The 21,363-nt window shown below is 40.1% G+C and overlaps 1 protein-coding gene across 1 annotated transcript in view; it reads left to right on the top strand.

Moving 5' to 3' along the window:
- The window catches only part of GABRA5 (gamma-aminobutyric acid type A receptor subunit alpha5), a 412,886-nt gene extending 406,967 nt beyond the window's left edge, over positions 1-5,919 (top strand). Inside the window, exon 10 of the mRNA XM_073614638.1 lies at positions 1,703-5,919. Coding sequence (XP_073470739.1) covers positions 1,703-2,032 — 330 coding nt within the window. The 3' untranslated portion in view covers positions 2,033-5,919. The remainder of the gene's footprint in view (positions 1-1,702) is intronic.
- The last annotated feature ends 15,444 nt before the right edge of the window (positions 5,920-21,363 follow it).

Here is a 21,363-nt window from a genome sequence, read left to right as displayed (position 1 = left end):
GCTATGTACACAGCTCTGCCCTGCTTGTCAAGGGAACAGACCTAGAATTATTTGATTTTTTTTTTTTTTTATTCTGATGAAGTTGAAGGCTAAGTTTATTTTGGGAGCATGTAACATGTAGCATGCTCCAATGCCCCCCCCCCCCCCGTGACAGCAGGGTCCCTCTCCACTGCGCCTACTATGATATGCAAAAGTGGTGTGGTTGTGTGGGGCTCTGTCCATACAGCCACCTAATTGATTCACAGCAGGTCATTAGAGAAGAAACTGCAAGTCCCATCTGCCACCATGGCAGTTGTATTTCTCAGTGGACTGTGAGTCCATTTACCATTGACACTTCCTCCACCTTTTAAACAGGAAACCTGCAAAAAGGTACGGGCAAGAAAACTGGTGTCTGCAGGAGTCTGAAATATGCATAGTATACTAAGCTAGTCAAAAAACAGCAAGGAAGGACCGCATGTTATCAGTTCTCCATGACAATTGTTGCTGTGAAAAGACTTGCACCTAAATTGATGGACAACAAATAAAAAGAAAGGAATTTACAGCTTTGTGAAGAATCCCATTAAAGCCTAAGTTCTTAATTTTTTTTTTTTTTAAATACATCTTAAAACTGAATAAACTTATCTGGCAAAGTCTTTCTGTTTTCATTGCAAATATTTTCAAGCATGTGTGGCTTACTTCAGGGAAGGACCAATGTTCTCTGTGTGGAAGAAATAGTCTCTATATGGTGGTCTAACAAACCCTCTGCTGAATTAAAGCTAGGTAACCAGTAAGGAACATGAGCTTTACTGATTGCCTAGTTATAGCTCCGACTAAAGGGTTAATGTCAGACTTCTACAGAGAGATCCCTGCTTTCACACAGACCTCTGCTCTCAGCTTGCTCACCAGCTGCAGACTTTGCAAAAAATACTTGTAAATATTTGCATGAAAAATAGGACTATGAAGAATTTGTATTTTTCACACCCCAAATTTAACCCATTGATGCCAGCCACATGCAAAAATGCGGCCTCTTGGCAGGTGGACTTTGGCCACATATTTGCGTGAATTGGTGGTATACAGCTGTGTCGAGAGCATGCACCCTGAGCGCTGGTGAGTAACGGAAAGCTGACAATCGCTGCTTGCGATCTGGAGCTTTCCGATCATGTGACCACCATGACAGCCAATCACAGCAGTCACAGGATCATAAACCCCACTTCCGACATCCTAAACCCCTTAAAGAGCTGGGTGGCGCCGGCTCAAAGGGGTTAAAGCTGGACTTCAGGAATATCCCCATCTGCCATCTTTTGCCTCCCTCCCCCAACTAATCACTGAGTTAAAAAGAAGACCTGAGCTACAACATGGTTGTCAAGTCTTCTATCTTCTTCCCTGTAGATAAGGGGGGTCCTTCTAACTGCAGGGTCCTCTCAGGATTCAGAAGACTGTAGTGTTGGGGGCACAGACTTCAGCACTGGATCTACCATTCATCACTCCCAGAAGTTGTGAGTTAAGAGAAATATAAAAAAATGTTCTTAAGATATTTAATTTTTAACAATCGCTGATTAGGTGAGGGATAAGGGAGTGGGAGGGTGAGACGGGAGAGATTTCTACCCAAAGATGGGCTTCAATTTTTTTTTTCTGTTGTGGAACGTACTGCTGAGTTTTACTGTAAAACCAGAAACCAAGTTCAACTTTATTTAAGATTTTTATATTTCCATTTACCTCACAGAAAAAAGAGCAAGAATCTCTTGGACGAAAGCCCATCAACACATATGGTGGAGGAAGAATTACTTACACACCAAACATTTCAAAAGACATGTCTTCATCGGTCATCTCAAACGCTGCTCCCTTACACATTAAGGCTGTGGAAGAGAAGTGTCCTGAAACTAAAAAGACTTACAACAGTGTCAGCAAGATTGACAAGATGTCTCGGATAGTCTTTCCAGTCATGTTTGGAACTTTCAACTTGGTTTACTGGGCTACATATTTGAACAGGGAACCTGTGATCAAGGGTGCTGCGGCGTCCAAATCTTCCCCAGTGTTGCCAATACATATCTAAGCCATATCCTTGCAATGGACTATACCAATGAAAATTGTACAGTTTGGCTTGGACATTTGTTTATTTTTACTTTATGTGTGGAGCATTTCATTTACTTTTTGCTTCAATAGTTGCTATCTACATTTATGTTTTTATTTTACCTCATATTTGCAAGAGAAGCTTACTAAAACACCAAAAAGCTTTTAAAATAACATTTCATTTTGAATAATAAATACATTTGGGATGACATACAGTATAAAAGCTTGAGGAATAAAAAGGGCCTGTGTTACAGAAATAATCTAGCCAAATTCAACCTATTTATAGTGCATGTTAGAAAAAGGAAGTGGTTGTTATATTTATTTTATTTGATTGTAATATTTTCTTAAAACTGACGATTAAGCTGTAGTCGACTGCATTGGCCCTTTTAGCACTATAATTGAGCTTAAAAATATAAATCAGGAAGCCAAAATAGGTTAAGAGATATCTTAAAAAAAAAAAATAATAATTTTAGGGGACATTTTATATCGGGATTTTTAACAGGCTACATGCCACTGAGCTGATTGCCTGTGCATGTGTGAGCACACACAGGCAGTGCCACCACCACTTAACATGGTGCTCTTTAGTGCATGGATCGGAGGCAGCAAACATGGCCACCTTGGTAGGTATCCACCCCCCGCACAGTCCTGTAAGATGGGTAAAAGTTGCTTCTATCCACTTCCATTTACATGGCTGTTTTAGTTTGTGGTATACTTCCTTTAATGTAGTGGCTTTATAAAGCAGCACATAAGGTAAATAAGAGCAATGTGCAGAGTGCAATAAAGCAGATTAACCAATCATACTTTACATTTTTCTAATTTTTAAACAGAAGATATTTAAAATGAAGTAGGCACTGTGGGAAGCAATATTATCCCTCTCCTTTATCTTCTTTTTTTTCATAATGGGGCAGCTAACATAAAATGGGATGTGCTGGTATATAAATATAAAACATATCCTGTTTGTTTGGGTACTTTAAGGGTAGATTTAGATATGTGTCTGAATCTCACTTGTCTCTGAAGCCTGATCTGTGTTTGGATTATACTCCAGAGACTACTGACTGGTGGTGAGGAAGCAATATTTTAACTTTTTTTCCCTAACAACGCCCGCAACCGTTTGTGGCGCTTCCTCATTGACTTGGATGTGTATCTTTCAGCAGGCTTTGCAACAGGCTCAAAGCCAACCTTCCCCACTGCAATAGGCAGTGGACAGGGATGTTTACATGCCAAGGTCGTGATGCATCATCATGCAAACATCCCTGTCTCCCTGTCCGCTGCCTATTGCAGCTTAAGGGGGAACAGAAACATGGCTCAACTACACATTTTTTGCCGCCCCTCAAACGCAAATCTAAATAAGGCCTTGCAGTTCTGAATGCTAGTAGTTTTTGATTTGTAAAATTTTCCTTTTAGGTTTAGTGATCCTAAAATAAGCCAGTGAGTCCTTACCATTCCTTGCACTATTTGTGGAATATACCCAGGATGCACTGAATATGTTGGGTTAAAACAGGATTTTCTGATGGTTTGATTGTTCCCAAAGCCTGAATAAGTTCACTGATTTGTAAAGGCCTTACTTTTAGCAGAAGCCTTCAAAAAAAAACATCGAGCCCCAACAGCACGCTGTAGATAAACCCCACTGGGCTCAATGTAAAAAGCAGCAGTCATCAGCAGGGGTCCTCATTTTCTTAGCAATGGTAGTTCACCCTAGGCATGGAGCATAAATATTGCAGACTGCATAGCTATATACAGTACTCTTGAACAAATCTTCAATAGAGATTTAATAATATTCCACAAGGTCTGAAAAGAGAAGTCTGGTTTACATTTGTGTGCAAAATGCGTGCCAGCAATGTCTACACTGTCAATGTTTTTAATAACCAAGTTTAATGAAGGAGCAAACTTATCAAACCTGTATCAACAAATTTTTGCTCAAGGGGGTCAAGTGCAGATCAAATGCACCTTTCAATGAATTCTGATTGATCTCAGAAGTGTCCTAAATTGATGTCAAGCTGACGCCAGCGACAGAAACCCAAACCTGTCAACGCAGGCCCTAAATACGTCATGATGGGATTGATTTACTAAAAGCAAATAGGGTGCTACAAAACACATCAATAAAGTGAAAAAGGTTTTGTGCCAAAAAATAATGTAAGTCCGTTTTAAATATGTAGAGATGAAAACAACAGTCCCAATCAGAGGTTGGGTGCACCGCTGTGTACTGAAAAGTGACAGAAAACGTATATGTTCACCATGTGGGCCATCACCAGTAGCTGAGTGGACTCTTACTGGAACGTTACTATTAGGGTACTATTAGCGTGGCTGAATTTTGTTTATTTTGTTGATTGCACAGTGTGTCTGACTGTCTCAGACAGCAGTTTTGCTTGCACGTGATTGCATGGTAGTTGTTAGATGCACTTCACCTCATTTACTTAGCTAAGGGACAATTCCCTTGCAAAGTGAAAATTATCTTCTAAAGTAAACAGCCTATTTGATTATAGTAAATCAAAAGCTCTATGAATATCTGCTACATCTGCTTAATAGGATTGTTATATAATTGGTTATGTCAGCAATGTATTGTATCTTGTAAGATCTTTTATGTATCTTAGTGTGAGCAACAATAGACGCTAAGTAGGCAGCAAACTATTGCATGCACATATTGATGCAGGTTAGATCTAGAAATATAATTATGTGCTCCTTCAATGTAAAATATCTTTAAAGAGATTTTACAACTATGATTTCAATCTTTTTATACTGCCTTCTAAAAATTGTAGTTATTACAATGTTTTTTGCTGCAAAAGTATAGTTTCTTATAGTATGTATACAAAAGCCTTCAGGTATGCTAATTTATTATGTATAAACATAGGTTGTCACTTATAACAATAACTTATTTACAGATAATGCAACAGCAATTATTTACTTGTATAAACAAATGTTCATCATTAGAACAGGTTCATTAGCTCAAGGCTGTAAAGCTGTAGATAGTGCATTTTTTGAATATTAATGCTGTATGGAAACAGTTAAATACACAGTTTAAATACCCACCCTATCTGCTGCCACACATATGTATACGTGGTTGGCAAGAGGTTAAACAGTTTCAACTGTGTACTTATTTATCTGCCTAGAGTTCAGCTTTAACTACTAATTCCAAAGGTATACAGGCTTTCCCTTAACAAGAAAAATAGCCAATATCTTTCCTTTCTAAAATAGATTGAAATTACACAGTGTAACTAATATATATTTCTGCTGACTCAAAAAAAAATTAATCATGTTTATATTTTTTCTATTAAAAATCAGCACAGAGTTGGTTGCCCTTTTGTGGTCTCAGGCTGTTAAAATTAAAAAATAAATCCAACTATGCTGAAGAATTTTTCAGTCAGTTCGATCTCTGTTATTTAGCTCTTTTAAACATACTTGTCTATATTGTCAGAATTTGGAGGTTTGATGTGAATTTCCACTTTTGCAGTTACATTTGAGAAAACCCCACTTTATGTTTGTGTTCTCATTCACACAGCATAAAAAAAAGATATATATATATGTATATTTATATATACACATGCAGTGGGCGTTATTTACGAAAGGCAAATCCACTTTGCACTACAAGCGCCCTTGGGAGTGCACTGAAAGTGCAGTCGCTGCAGATCTGAGTGGGACATGTAAGGAAAATAAAAAAACAGCATTTTAGCTTGCACATGATTGTATGATAAAATAAGCAGAGCTTCCCCTCATTTCAGATCTTCCCCTCAGATCTACAGCGACTGCACTTACAAGTGCACTTTCAGTGCACTTACAAGTGCACTTGTAGTGCAAAGTTGATTTGCCTTTCGTAAATAACCCCCAGTATCTCACATTTATGCAAATATTTTATTATATCTTTTCATGTGACAACACTGAAGAAATTACACTTTGCTACAATGTAAAGTAGTGAGTGCACAGCTTGTTTAACAGTGTAAATTTGCTATCCCTTCAAAATAACTCAGTCATTAATGTCTAAAACGCTGGCAACAAAAGTGAGTACACCCCTAAGTGAAAATGTTCAAATTGGGCCCAAAGTGTCAATATTTTGTGTAGCCACCATTATTTTCCAGCACTGCCTTAACCCTCTTGGGCATGTAGTTCACTAGAGCTTCACAGGTTGACACTGGAGTCTTCTTCCACTCCTCCATGTTGACATCACGGAGCTAGTGGATGTTAGCTTGCGCTCCTCCACCTTCCATTTGAGGATTCCCCACAGATGCTCAATAGGGTTTAGGCCTGGAGACATGCTTGGCCAGTCCATCACCTTTACCCTCAGCTTCTTTAGCAAGGCAGTGGTCATCTTGGAGGTGTGTTTGGGGTTGTTATCATGTTGGAATACAGCCCTGCGGCCCAGTCTCCAAAGGGAGGGGATCATGCTCCATGTCTCAGTACATGTTGGCATTCATGGTTCCCTCAATGAACTGTGGCTCCCAAGTGCCGGCAGCACTCATGCAACCCCAGACCATGACACTCCCACCACCACGCTTGACTGTAGGCAAGACCCATTTGTCTTTGTAATCCTCACTGTGGTTGCCGGTACACACGCTTGACACCATCTGAACCAAAAACGTTTATCTTGGTTTCATCGGACCGCAGGACATGGTTCCAGTATGTCCTTAGTCTGCTTGTCTTCAGCAAACCCTTCAAATCCTTCAACCTCTGCAGCAATGCTGGCAGCACACATTTGTCTATTTCTTAAAGACAACCTCTGGATATGACGCTGAACATGTGCACCCAACTTCTTTGGTCGACGATGGCGAGGCCTATTCTGAGTGGAACCTGTCCTGTTAAACCGCTGTATGGTCTTGGCCACCATCTGCAGCTCAGTTTCAGGGTCTTGACAATCTTCTTATAGCCTAGGCCATCTTTATGTAGAGCAACAATTATTTTTTCAGGTCCTCAGAGAGTTCTTTGCCATGAAAAGCCATGTTGAACTTCCAGTGACCAGTATGAGAGAGTGAAAGCGATAACACCAAATTTAACACACCTGCTCCCCATTCACACCTGAGACCTTGTAACACTAACGAGTCACATGACACCGGGGAGGTAAAATGGCTAATTGGGCCCAATTTGGACATTTTCACTTAGGGGTGTACTCACTTTTGCTGCCAGCGGTTTAGACATTATTAGCTGTGTGTTGAGTTATTTTGAGGACACAGCAAATTTTTACTGTTATACAAGCTGTAAACACAATACTTTACATTGTAGCAAAGTGTAATTTCTTCAGTGTTGTCACAAGAAAACATATAATAAAATATTTACAAAAATGTGAGGGGTGTATTCACTTTTGTGGGATATTGTGTGTATATATATATATATATATATATATATATATATATATATATATACAGTATTACCTTTTAGATGGAGAAGGAGAAAGCCTCGTGGATTTTTTAACAATGTCCAAGTGGGTCTGTACTAAGGACAAGCTGATTCTCCTCTTATCAACATTAAATAGTGAAGTCAAGCTTCTAGACCTTTAACTTTTTGTTAGGACAGAAAGTCCTAACAACTTATAATGAGGATTGGCCTGAACAGTGCAGATAGGGTTAACTATGGCAAACATACCTGCCCTGCTTCCATCATAAGAGAACAAGCAGGATTTTGCAGTGCTGGAATTCCCAGAACAGAATATCTAAAGCTTGAGGCTGGGTTCACACTAGTACGAATTAGATGCGGTTTTCCCAGCATCCAATTAACATGACAGGAGATAGTGACCGTCTCTCTACGGAACCAGTTCACATATCTTCGTGGCGGCTGTTGAGGGGCTTGCACAGGAGTCCTGTATGTCTTTGGCTCCATTTCAGGGCTGAATTCAGGAAAAAATTGGCCCTGGTTCATCCTTGAAACTGAGAACAGGGATGCACCAAACCCCTGCTGCGAGCCTCATCCGGCAGCAGTGTGAACCCAGCCTAAAGTAATTTTTTTTTAGTTATGCTATGTGAATGAGAACATGTAATAAATATAAAGCAGGTAGAATCAGCAACAGACAACGTCACTTAAAACATTCACTTCTCCTTAGCCCTTTGGTATGTACCAGATGCCTGCCCAAGAGCACATTCCCGCTCAGCAACAGGGTGTCAAAGCAGAAGCAAAGGGCTGCACACTGATGACATCATGGAGCATTAAAACGATATGCAGTGCTTTAAAAATGTGTTTACACCCCTTAAAATTTTCCACATTTTGTCATGCTACAACCAAAAACATAAATGTATTTTATTGGGATTTTATGTGATAGACTAACACAAGGTTGTACATAATTGTGAAGTGGAAGGAAAATGATAAATGGATTTCAATTTTTTTTACAAATAAATATCTGAAAAGTGTGATGTGCATTTGTATTCAGCCCCCCTATACTTAGTAGAGTCACCTTTCGATGCAATTACAGCTGTCTTTTTGGGGATGTCTCTAACAGCTTTGCAAATCTAAAAAGTGAAATTTTTGGCCCATTCTTCTTTGTCAAATAGCTCAAGCTCTGACAGATTGGATGGAGAGCACATGTGAACAGCAATTTTCAAGTCTTGCCACAGATTCTCAATTAGATTTAGGTTTGGACTTTGACTGGGTCATTCTAACAAATATATGCTTGGATCTAAACCATTCCATTGTAGTTCTGGTTGTAAGTTTAGGGTCGTTGTCCTGCTGGAAGGTAAACCTCTGCCCCAGTCTCAAGTCTTTTGCAGACTCTAACAGGTTTTCTTCTAAGATTGCCCTGCATTTGGCTCCATCCAATTTCCCATCAACTCTGACCAGCTTCCCTGTCCCTGCTGAAGAAAACCATCCCCACAACATGATGCTGCCACCTCCATGTTTCATGCTGGGGATGGTGTGTTCAGGCTGTTAGTGTATTGCAGTGTTAGTTTTCCGCCACACATAGCTTTTAGGCCAAAAAGTTCAATTTTGGTCTCGTCTGTGACCAGAACACCTTCTTCCACATGTTTGCTGTGTCCCTCACATGGTTTCTTGCAAACTGCAAATGGGACTTCTTATGTCTTTCTTTCAACAATGGCTTTCTTCTTGTCACTCTTCCATAAAGGCCAGATTTGTGGAGTGCATGACTAATAGTTGTCCTGTGGACAGATCCCACCTAAGCTGTGGATCTCTGCAGCTCCTCCAGAGTTACCATGGGCCCCTTGGCTGCTTCTCTGATTAATGCTCTCCTTGCCTGGCCTGTCAGTTTAGGTGGACGGCCATGTCTTGTTAGGTTTGTAGTTGTGCCATACTCTTACCATTTACATATGATGGATTGAACAGTGCTCTGTGAGATGTTCAAAGCTTAGGATATTTTTTTGAAAACTAACTCTGTTTTAAACTTCTCCACAACTTTATCCCTGACCTGTCAGGTGTGTTCCTTGGCCTTCATGATGCTGATTGTTCACTAAGGTTCTCTAACAAATCTATGAGGGCTTCACAGAACAGCTGTATTTATACTGAAATTAAATTACACACAGGTGGCCTCTATTTACTAATTAGGTGACTTCTGAAGGCAATTGGTTCCACTAGATTTTAGTTAGGCATATCAGAGTAAAGGGGGTTGAATATGAATGCACGCCACACTTTTCAGACATTTATTTGTAAAAAAAATTTTGAAAACCATTTATAATTTTCCTTTCACTTCACAATTATGTGTCACTTTGTGTCGTCTATCACATAAAATCCCAATAAAATACATTTACATTTTTGGTTGTAACATGACAAAATGTGGAAAATTTTAAGGGGTATGAATACTTTTTCAGGACACTGTATATTCCAGTAACACAAATCCACAGCTAGGCAACCCGCCTGTCCTCAACCCATGAGTGGAGTTTCCATAATTAGGGCTGTTTTCGGGTGAAATGCATTGAAGCAGGTGGATGACAGGCAGGATGTCATGCTGTGGATTTGTGTTACCAGAATAAATTTTTTTAACCACTGTAATATCATTGACATGTGGCCCTTTCTTTCCCCTTTTATGCTCCATGCACTCCTAGCAGCAGCTTTTGAGCATTTTTTTTATGCTTCTAGAAGAAAATAGTGTTATCCTATGTTTCCATGCACACTATTTTAGTCTAAGGGCATGTTTTAAGCTTCAGCATTTAGGAGTAGAAAAAAAAACTCTTTTGTTTGCATTTTTGGGAGTGCTGCAAAGCACTGGTTTTCAGCATTTTTTGTCTTTGTTTTTATCTTAGTGGGCAGCCACTGGTGTCCTTAACAAACAGTAAATAGCTGGTTGTTAAGGAGTGGGCTGGCAAGCTGGCCGCTGCATCCTTAACAGATGACTCATCAGCTGTCAGCTGGGTTCCCCACATCAAAAATAAATGTGGGGTCCCCCCAAATCTATACCAGAGCCTGAGCTGAGCATGCAGCCCGGCAGGCCAGGAAAGGGGGGATGAACAAGCAGCCCCCCAACCATGTCAGACCACATGCTCTCAACATGGGGGAATGCTTTGGGGCAGGGGGGCTCCCCCCCCAGCACCTTGTCCCCATGTCAATAGGGACCAGGGCCTCTTCCTCACAACCCTGGCCGGTAGTTGTGATGATTTGTGGACGAGGGGCTTAAAAAAAATTTGTCCCAGGGTGTAGATCCAGTGTCAATCACAATGAACGCCTGTCGCTGACCGGAAAAAAAGAAAAGAGTTCCGCACCCGATTCTGGCTCCCATCGAATGACAGCTCCGCTGCCTCCTGCCGCAAAATAAATGCAGGACCAGGGGCAGGACCACCTGATGATGTCACCAATAAGCCCCTGCCTGCAGACCCCTACAACCAGTGTTGTGGGGAAGAGGCCCTTGCCACCATCTTCATAGAGACAAGGTGCTTTGGGGGGAGCCCCCCTGCCCCAAAGCACCCCTCTATGTTGAGGGCATGTGGCCTGGTATAGTTCAGACCGCCTTTCCTAGCCTGCTGGGCTGCATGCTTGGACAAGGGTCTGGTAGGGATTTAGGGGGGACTCCCACGCTATTCTCATTTACATTTTAGCATGGTGTTCCCCTTAAAATCCATACCAGACACAAAGGACCTAGCATAAGTTTAGGGGGAAACTCCCACACAGTTTTTTTTTTTTCAATGCTGGCATTCCCTTGTTTACATTCAGCTGTCAGCATGGAATCCTGCTGACAGCTGATGAGTCATCAGTGCAATGGGCATCATCCATGTATATCCACTTTCCACAAGGTGGGCATAGTGTAAACAAAGTATAGGTGACTTTGGAGATAATTAGAGCCTAACTCTGCTCTTGGTGTTTATGTGAATTACAGCTCAATACAATACAAAACACCTTCTGCCAAAAAGTTGAGAGGGGAGAGCACCATGTCTCATAATGTACAAATTAAAACAACTTTGTCATGTTTTCTTTTCCTTTTCTCTCCGTCTCTGGATGTTTTTGGCTAAATCCACCAAAAGAACTGTAAGAAGGGGTGTTGAGATGAGTTAAAAGGCTCACTATAGTTTTTTAAATTCTGAAACCATCTGTCTTTTCTTATGTTTGTTGGCTGGTTGAATATCAAGCCGACATTACGCTTCTTCCAATATTACATTCTAGCTTTCTTTTTCACTAAGATAATTGCAAGGTGGTGGGGCATGCACAAATGGGTGCCATCATTCATTAGGGTAGCATGGTGTCTAAACAGAGCCCTGGATGGACATGCACAGAATACTACCGAGCTATATCCATAGGTTACAGAAATTCTGTAAGGATAGTATGTGCAGAATAAAGCTACAGTAGCAAAACAAAACATTAACAAAAGTTTCTCAATTGGAGTCAGTCCCTAAAATTACAGGTTTGCTAATTCTTTAAAATCCCCATAGCCCCTCAAGGCTGCTGTGCTCATTTAGGAACGGAAGGGGCTAGTATCTATCTATCTATCTATCTATCTATCTATCTATCTATCTATCTATCTATCTATCTATCTATCTATCTATCTACTTACCTGTCTTATACTTTTATGTTTCCAATCAGGAGTGAAAAAAACAACCAAAATGTAAAAGACAAAATAAAGGCAGAAAAGTCGGAGCATCAGAAAAACTATAAAATATTTGGCTATAACAATTTTTTCTAGGTCATCAAAAGCATGTCATGCAAATAACATACACCAAGCATTTCTGTCAACAATCTTTTGCAATGTGCACATAAGAGGAAGGCAAGTACAAACAAAGCAAAACCCCTACAGTGAAATTCCTGCTTTGTTATATATATATATATATATATATATATATATATATATATACTGTATATATAAAAAAAAAAACACCAAGTATTTTTCTTGCATTGCAGGAATGTTTGCAAACAATATTTCTGATTCATATCTGCTTCTATGCTGGAGATATTACAAACACCCTTTCCAATGGGCTGATAAATGTGTTTATAAGCACAGCCAATGAATGATAAGCTGGCAATTGTTCTCTACATCATCAAAATACTTTAGGGCTTCTTTGCAGTGGCAATGGCCACATTCAGTGTGCAGTTCCGCATGTGTGTTTACATGCATTTAAGTTGCATTCACATGTACCTGTGATGCGTTCTCGTGCAAAAAAAAAAAAAGAATGCAGCATGTTGTACCCTTTTTAAATGCCTGTGAAAGCATATATGTTCATAATGCATTTAAAAATGCATTTGACTGCATCTGGTGTGTCAGAAAGGAAGTGATCAGGTTATTATTGACTGCCTGAGTCTAACATACTTTCATTCCTTTGAAATTTTTTGTTTTCATTTTAACTCTATTTTTAGTTTGTGGCACAAAATCTGTTAACAGTAACGATTCATCTGTTTAGCACAGGGTGGGAAAAACACATCTCTGGAGATTTAGACACAGATCCTGTTTCTAATCAAAGCAATAAGCACCCTTTTGAAGCTGCTGTTTATGATGTGGGAAATGCTAACCCTCATAAGCTTAGTAGCACCCCAAAATAGATTAAAGCTGAAGTACAGGCAACAGCTAACTGCACAGATGAAATGCATATAAAGGAGATGTTTTGCCTGCCAACGGAGTTGTATTTCTGTCCATCCAGTCCTGAGATTTACACAGTTCTGCTACACATCAAAAGCATGTCTGGCAGGACAGGAGACCTAATTTTGCTCTAATCCAGTTAGGTAATGCAGCTAGGTCTTATCCATGCCCCTAGACTGTAACTGAATAGTGAAGGAGAAGCAGCACACTGAGTAGTTCATCTCTCTGTAACTGCTCTCTCCTCCTCCCATTCTATTCTCTGTTAGCACATGAGCACTGCAGCACTAATAATTGGCTTGTTGTGCTGCTTCTAACTTTCCCAGTCTGAGCTCTGCTGTGTTGTGGACTACAAGAGGCTGATACCAATACAAATTCAGTGACTTACACTGCTTGCATTTAAAAAAAAAAAAGTATATCAATAAATACACAGCTGCAATAATTGGTGTCTTTTATATCTGCCTGCAATTGAGCTTTAATACTCATATCTGATAATTTATTTATATTCCAATTGTGATTTTAAAGTTGCTTTTCTTTCCTTTAAAGTGGAATTACACTTTAAATGGGCGATAAAACTACCGTATAATACACTTAACAATGGAATATATATCGCAGCTTTGAAATATGTTTAAATAAATTTTAAAAAAAGCAAACCGCTGGACCTTTAAATGTATTATTGCATGTCAAATAGATGATTGAAGCCAATATTTTTATATTAAAATCTCTTTTTTTTTCTTAGTTTGCAGAATGTTTATTGCATTGCTGTTTCATAAGCTACATGTATGTTCAATGCACTGAATAAATATATAGATAGATAGAGATATATATATATCTATATAGATAGATATATATATATATATCTATCTAGATAGATATATATATATCTATCTAGATAGATATATATATATCTATCTAGATAGATATATATATATATATATATATATATATATATATATATATATATATATATATATATATATATATATATATATATATATATTTCACTTTAAAATACCTTTGTGGCTGATTTACTGTCAAATGGGATTGTTGCAGACAAATCCTAAATCCAATACACTAATTAACCTGCAGGTAATGATTCATATTTATGCAGATTTTAAATGTATTCTGGTGTGCTTTAGAAAGATTAGAAAATGTAAATGTCACATGGTTTTCAAACAAATGAGAGGGGATTATTGGTTTTATTTAAGTTGAGTTAAGTTAAGAGAACTCCATACAAAATGCAAAATTTAATAATAAATGTACTATGTAAATAGCTATTAAATTGTGTCTTATTTTACTGAATTGTTTGGTTGTAAAATTTATTTTCAAAACCAGGTTTTCTCCTGCAAATCCAGAGCTTGTCAATTATACAAGTTTTATATTAGAAACAATATCCAGTCTGTTAGGCTAGGTTCACACTATACACACGCGACTATGTTTCAAAAAATATAGAACAGGATGGGACTTTAATTGTGCCTCTGAGGAGTGTAGACAAATAGAATACGGTGATGTAATTAAAGAAAAATTAACAATTTTATTAGCTATAAAAACAGTTTAAGATACATTACAATTTGTGCGATAAAGTTTGATTTCAGGGTGTGCAGATCCCCAACAATTTACAAGGATGTGGCCACATCACACTATACACAGGTGCAGGACTGCGTGTAATCACACGCCTTTCCTCACCCACATAAAAAATGCATTACTGTTAGCAGACGCACAGGGGTGCTATTAATTCTTAAAGGCCCCTCCATGCACTGAAAACTGCAGCACATTTTTCTGTGCTAGGAACCACAAAGCACTATATGGTTTCCCTGCAGCTGCAATTTTGGAAAAGATGCAGGGAACCCTTCCCCTGCGTTTTCTGCAGGTACGGCAACCCATTTAAATAAATAGTTTGCTGTGCCTGTGCAAACACAGCTGCAGAGAAACCGCAATAGTGTTAACCAAGGGTTAGTGGACATGCCAATATTTTTTCCATTCACTGTTAATATTCTGCTCAAGCTCATATTAAAAACAAATAATAATTATTATTATTATTATATTATACAGGATTTATATAGCACCAATCGTTTACGCAGGGCTTTACAATATAAAAGGGAGACAATACAGTTATAATACAATAAAATACAAGAGGATTAAGAGGGCCATGCTCAGAAGAGCTTACAATCTAATAGGGTGGGGCAGGTGGTACAAAAGGTTGTAACTGTGGGAAATGAGCTGTTTGAAGTGGTAGGAGATTAGCTGGAGACGTGATAGGCTTTCCTGAAGAGATGAGTTTTCAGGGATCGCCTGAAGGTAGCAAGAGTAGGGGATATCCGGATAGATGGAGGTAGCGAGTTCCAGAGGATAGGAGAGGCTCTGGAGAAATCCTGGAGACGACCATGGGAGGAGAAGAAGAGAGAGCTTGAAAGCAGGAGGTCTTGAGAAGAGCGGAGAGGTCGATTTGGGTGATATCTGGAGACAAGATTGGTGATGTAGCTCGGGGCAGAGTTGTGAATGGCTTTGTATGTTGTGGTTCGTATTTTGAATTTAATTCGCTGGGTGATTGGGAGCCAGTGTAGGGATTGGAGGAGAGGATTGGCAGACACTGAGCGGTTGGTAAGGTGGATAAGTCTTGCAGCAGCATTCATGATAGACTGAAGAGGGGATAGCTTATGGAGAGGTAGGCCAATGAGAAGGGAGTTGCAATAGTCAAGGCGAGAGATAACAAGGGAGTGAATGAGGAGCTTGGTGGTTTCATTTGTTAAAAAGGGGCGAATTTTAGAGATGTTACGGACGTGAATTCTACAAACTTTTTACAACGATTGTATTTGAGGCTGAAATGAAAAGTCAGAGTCTAGGATTACACCTAGTACCCTGGCGTGAGGGGAGGGACTGATGGTTGCATTGTTGATTTTGATGGAAAAGTCATGGAGGGGGGCACGGGTGGGGGGGAATATTAATAGCTCAGTTTTAGAGAGATTTAGTTTAAGGAAGTGGTGCGACATCCATGCTGATATGTCAGTTATTAAGTTAGTAATGCGAGAGGAGACTGAAGGAGTGAGGTGAGGAGCAGACAGATAGATTTGGGTGTCATCAGCGTAGTGACCAAGGGAGGAGGTGTAGATAGAGAAGAGAAGGGGTCCAAGAACAGAGCCTTGGGGGACCCCCACAGAAAGGGGCAATCGAGAGGAGGAAACAGAGTTGTAGGTGACACTGAAGGAGCGCTGTGATAAATAGGCAGAGAACCAGGATAGAGCAAAATCTCGGAGGCCAAGGGAATGTAGTTTATTGAGAAGAAGCGGGTGGTCAACAATATCAAAGGCCGCAGAGAGGTCAAGTAGTAGGAGTATAGAGTACTGGCTGTTGGTTTTAGCAGTTAGTAAATCGTTAGTTAGTTTTAGTAGCAGTTTCCGTAGAGTGCTGCGAGCAAAAGCCAGACTGTAAGGGGTCAAGAAGGTTATTTTCACTGAGGTAGGAGCTAAGATGGTTGTAGACTAAGCGTTCTAGAAGTTTAGAGGTGAATGGGAGCAATGAGATGGGTCTTAAGTTGTTCAGGTTGGTAGGGTCCAGTGAGGGCTTTTTAAGAATGGGAGTGATCTGCACATGTTTTAGAGGGGAGGGGAAGATGCCACTAGAGAGGGAGAGATTGAAGATGTGGGTGAGGGAGCATAGGATAGAAGAAGAGGGTGACCGTAGTAGTTGTGAGGGAACAGGATCCAAGGGACAATTGGCTAGGTGGCCATCCGAGAAAAGTTTTGTAACCTCTTCAGTAGTAGCCAGTTCAAAAGAGGAGAGTGTTGAATGTGCTGCTAGGCAATGTATGTTGGGTGGGGAAGACGTACACACAGTGGAGATGTCCTCACGAATTGCATTGATCTTGTCGTTGAAGTGATTGGCAATCTCTTGGGCAGCGAGTGAGTTAGGGGGTAGAGGGGGTGGGGGACGAAGCAGAAAGTTAAAGGTTGAGAAGAGCCGACGGGGACTGGATGACAAGGAATTAATAAGAATAATAAGAATAATCTGTACATAAGCAACTTTATATAAATTTGTTGCCACTTTTTGAACTGAACAACCCATTAATTAAAAAGATTATATTTTAATTTTCCAGAGGGTTCATTCATGCTTTTTGGTGTGTTGTGTAAATGCATATATTTTATACTAAAGACAATATCATCCAGTCCTCAATTTTTTTCCATTTAATGAAGATATTCTCCTCAAGCTCATATTAAAAACAAAAAAATCTGTACATGAGCAACTTTATACAAATTTGGCACCACTTTTTGAACTGACAAACCCCATTCTTTAAAAAGATTATATTTAAATTTTCCTGATTGCTAGCGTGTTGTGTAAATGCATACACAGTAAAGTACTTTATTTTGCATGTTAATGTGCATGTGTTTAGGCAATCGATTTCAAATAGGTGAACCAATGTACCAGAACTATAAAAAAAATGGGCATGCTGCCTTTTTCTAATGAAGTGCACTAAAACACATTGTAGTGTGTTACAATGTGACGTAGCACATGTGCTTCAGAGTTGCATTGCCTTATGCCCTGTACACACGGTCGGATTTTCTGATGGAAAATGTTCAATGGGAGCTTTTTGTCGGAAATTTCAACTGTGTGTAGGCTCCATCGGACATTTTCCATCGGAATTTCCGTCACACAAAATTTGAGATCTGGTTCTCAAATTTTCCGACAACCAAATCCGTTCTCGTAAATTCCGATCGTGTGTACACAATTCCGATGCACAAAGTGCCACACATGCTCAGAATAAATTACGAGACAGAAGCGCTCAGTCTGGTAAAACTAGTGTTCGTAATGGAGATAGCACATTCGTCACGCTGCAATTTTTAAAATAGTTTAATGCAGCACATTCTCTTCTTCTTTCAATGCTCAATTTTTGTAGTAAGTTGGTTTTTACAGTGACCATGGGGGATATTTACTAAAGCAAATCCACTTTGCACTACAAGTGCAGTTTCAGTGCAGTTTCAAGTGCAGTTTCAAGTGCACTTTTGCAGTGCACTTGGATTGCAAAGTGGAATTTCCTTTAGTAAATAACACCCACAGTGCTTTTTAATTTGCCACAATCACGCCATTTTTGAGACTCCTCAAAATTCATTCATGGTGCTGAAAATGAAGAATATTTTTCTCAGTAATGCATTACATACATTAACAACAAAAACAAGGTGTGTGTAGCAGACCAACAACATAATAATATTTCGCTGAAGAAGTAATTGTCACCTCATGTATTATGAACTACAAAATACTGATGCACTGGTACCGGGTATCGGCAGACTTAGCTAGAATTTACCCATCCATGCCAGACCATTGCTGGAGGGGTTGCGGTCACAGGGGTACCCTTCTACACATCTGGTGGGATTGCCCCATGATCAGACCTTGCTAGGTAGACATCAAGTCCCAAATCAAAGAAATTATGGGCATTGACATACCTCTCTCTCCGGCTCACTTCCTGCTGCACATTCCTCCCATGCCAATGAGCCAGTACAGTAAAAGTGTGCTGCCTCACTTGCTGAATGCAGCTAAGTGGCTACTCCCCATTTTTTGGAGGCGCCCGCAAACCCCAACCAAGGAGGAATGGCGTTGCAGAGTAAATGACATCCGGGAGGCAGAGGATTGGATTGCCACCTGCAGGGGTAATCGCGACCGCTTTACCGCAACTTGGCAGCCCTGGACCGTCTATATCTTGGATCCGGGCAACATGCCTTCTAGTTTAGATATAGCCCTTTTGGAACTTGTGGACCCATCTCTGAGGGGATGCCTTTGAGGCCCACAGCCAGGAACCACGAATTGAAAAGTTCCAACACACCACTGTGCCATATAGCCACATGAGGGAACGGGGGTGATAAGCTTTTTTCTCTCATTTTTAGCTTTCCAGTATGTAAGGAGATGTTGACGGGGCTCGGAACTGAGGCGGAGCTGGACGTGAGATTCCAGGTATGCTCTAATCTACTTTCTTTTTTTCCTTCTTTTCTCTCTTTTCTACTTGCTAATGCTCTATGTTTTAATTGGACATGGACATCAACTTGCAGACAGCAGATGCGTTTGTTGCCAGATGACGGGTGAGAAATAGATGAGCAGGCTGACCTGATAAGATATGGCGGTTTGATACCATGAGATACCCTGACCTGTAGGGGGTACTGGCACCTATGTGCCGCCTTGGTGCGAACGTCTAGACATGGAGGGTTTGAGCGGGAGGTGATGTGGGGAGAGGTTAGTTGGAGGTGCAGGTTTACCCCCTCCTCTTGCAGCCACCCGCCAGACCCATCCCATAACCTTATATGATAAACTATAACTTAAATTCTGTATAGGAAGCCTGCTAAATTTACCATGCATTAAGTACTCCTCTTGGGAAGACAGCTATGTTTTTTATACTCAGCAGACGGCAAGACAAGCTGGGTTTTTTTTTTTTTTAACTCAGTCACCTGACTGAGAGTGTCTCGCTGTTCCCTCACCTGGCGAACGTCAAAGGCATCGGATACAATTATATTTGTTTAACACCCATGTTTTTGTATTTTCTTCTTTTCATGTTAAAAACAAAAAAGGAATGACCGGTGTATTACTAGATGACATTATCTTTGGTAGATGTAATTTTTTATTTTTACGTTTCTTATATTTTTTACTGTAATAGCCTGTCTTTCATAAATATAGATTTATAAAAAAAAAGAAACCCATGCAGTAAATCAAAGGAAATCTTCTTTCAGTTTAAGTTAAAAGATTTAAGATAAAATGTTTCTTAAACAGTTTCTGGCATATCAATGGCCACCCTACCCGCAAAGTACTCGACATACTTGTGTCTTGCTTCACGGGCGCTTTGGGGGGGGACTAGGATGGCCAGCTTCAAGCGCCGTCAGGATTTCTTGTTGGAGTCCGGCCCAGGCCCAACTGAGGCCACATAGTTCATTGAATTTCTCCTTAAATAGTTGTGTAGAATGCAGCATGCAAGGATTATATGGTTAAGTTTATATTCCACCATGTTGATTGGCGTAAGGAATAGGCAGAACCAGCTGGCCATTATCCCGAAAGCATTCTCCACCACTCTTCTGGCTCTGGCCAGACGATAGTTATAAACCCTCTGGTCCGAGGTGAGGGTCCTCATGGCTTCAAAATGGTCGGCTGGTCAGAACGAACTAACAGAAAGCACTGAAAAACAGAAAGGCCGGAGTGGAAAATCAGAAACGATTGGACGAGAACGCAATGCGAATCAAATACGTAATAGAAATACAAACCCACAAGCACAAACTGAAGAGCAGTAATGATCGGAAAAGCATGAGTCTGAAAAGCGTGAATAGTCTGTCACCAAACTTCTACTAACACGAGATTAGCAGAAGGAGCACAAAGGGTGACGCACTTGGTATTGAACTTCCTCTTTCTAGTGTCATCAAACGTGTTGTACATCACTGTGTTCTTGGCGTTCGCAAATTCCGACCAACTTTGTGTGACCGTGTGTATGCAAGATAAGTTTGAGCGAACTACCGTCAGAAAAAAAACATGGATTTTGTTGTCGGAATGTGCGATCGTGTGTACAGGGCATTAGTGTGTTGGGTGCCTGCATGTTTAAGTGTGTGTTATTGCAATTCAGCCCAAAGTATAAGTCTAAAGGAACCATAAGATATTTTCGTGCTGTGTTTGCAACAGTTTACTTCACATTCTCCAGCTTGTATATACTGTAAAAATATATTTATATATAAGTCATTGAAACCTTACACAAATTTTTTTTTTAAAAAAGAACATACAGTTTTCTCTGAAATAACTTAAAACTGTCCAAATTAGTTCATTGAATTTCTCCTTAAATAGTTGTGTAGAATGCAGCATGCAAGGATTATATGGTTAAGTTTATATTCCACCATGTTGATTGGTGTAAGGAATAGGCAGAACCAGCTGGCCATTATCCCGAAAGCGTTCTCCACCACTCTTCTGGCTCTGGCCAGACGATAGTTATAAACTCTCTGGTCCGGGGTGAGGGTCCTCATGGCTTCAAAACGGTCGGCTGGTCAGAACGAACTAACAGAAAGCACTGAAAAACAGAAAGGCCGGAGCTGAAAATCAGAAATGATTGGACAAGAACGCAATGAGAATCAAATACGTAATAGAAATACGAACCCACAAGCACAAACTGAAGACCAGTAACGATCGGAAAAGCATGAGTCTGAAAAGCGCGAATAGTCTGTCACCAAACTTCTACTAACACAAGATTAGCAGAAGGAGCACAAAGGGTGGCGCACTTGGTATTGAACTTCCTCTTTCTAGTGCCGTCATACGTGTTGTACATCACTGTGTTCTTGGCGTTCGCAAATTCCGACCAACTTTGTGTGACCGTGTGTATGCAAGACAAGTTTGAGCGAACTACCGTCAGAAAAAAAACATGGATTTTGTTGTCGGAATATGCG

The sequence above is a fragment of the Aquarana catesbeiana genome, linkage group LG02, assembly GCF_042186555.1.
Source record: "Aquarana catesbeiana isolate 2022-GZ linkage group LG02, ASM4218655v1, whole genome shotgun sequence".
Classification (NCBI taxonomy): Eukaryota; Metazoa; Chordata; class Amphibia; order Anura; family Ranidae; genus Aquarana; species Aquarana catesbeiana.
The sequence above is the reverse complement of the archived record's forward strand: the minus strand, read 5'-3'. Positions and strand labels throughout refer to the sequence as shown.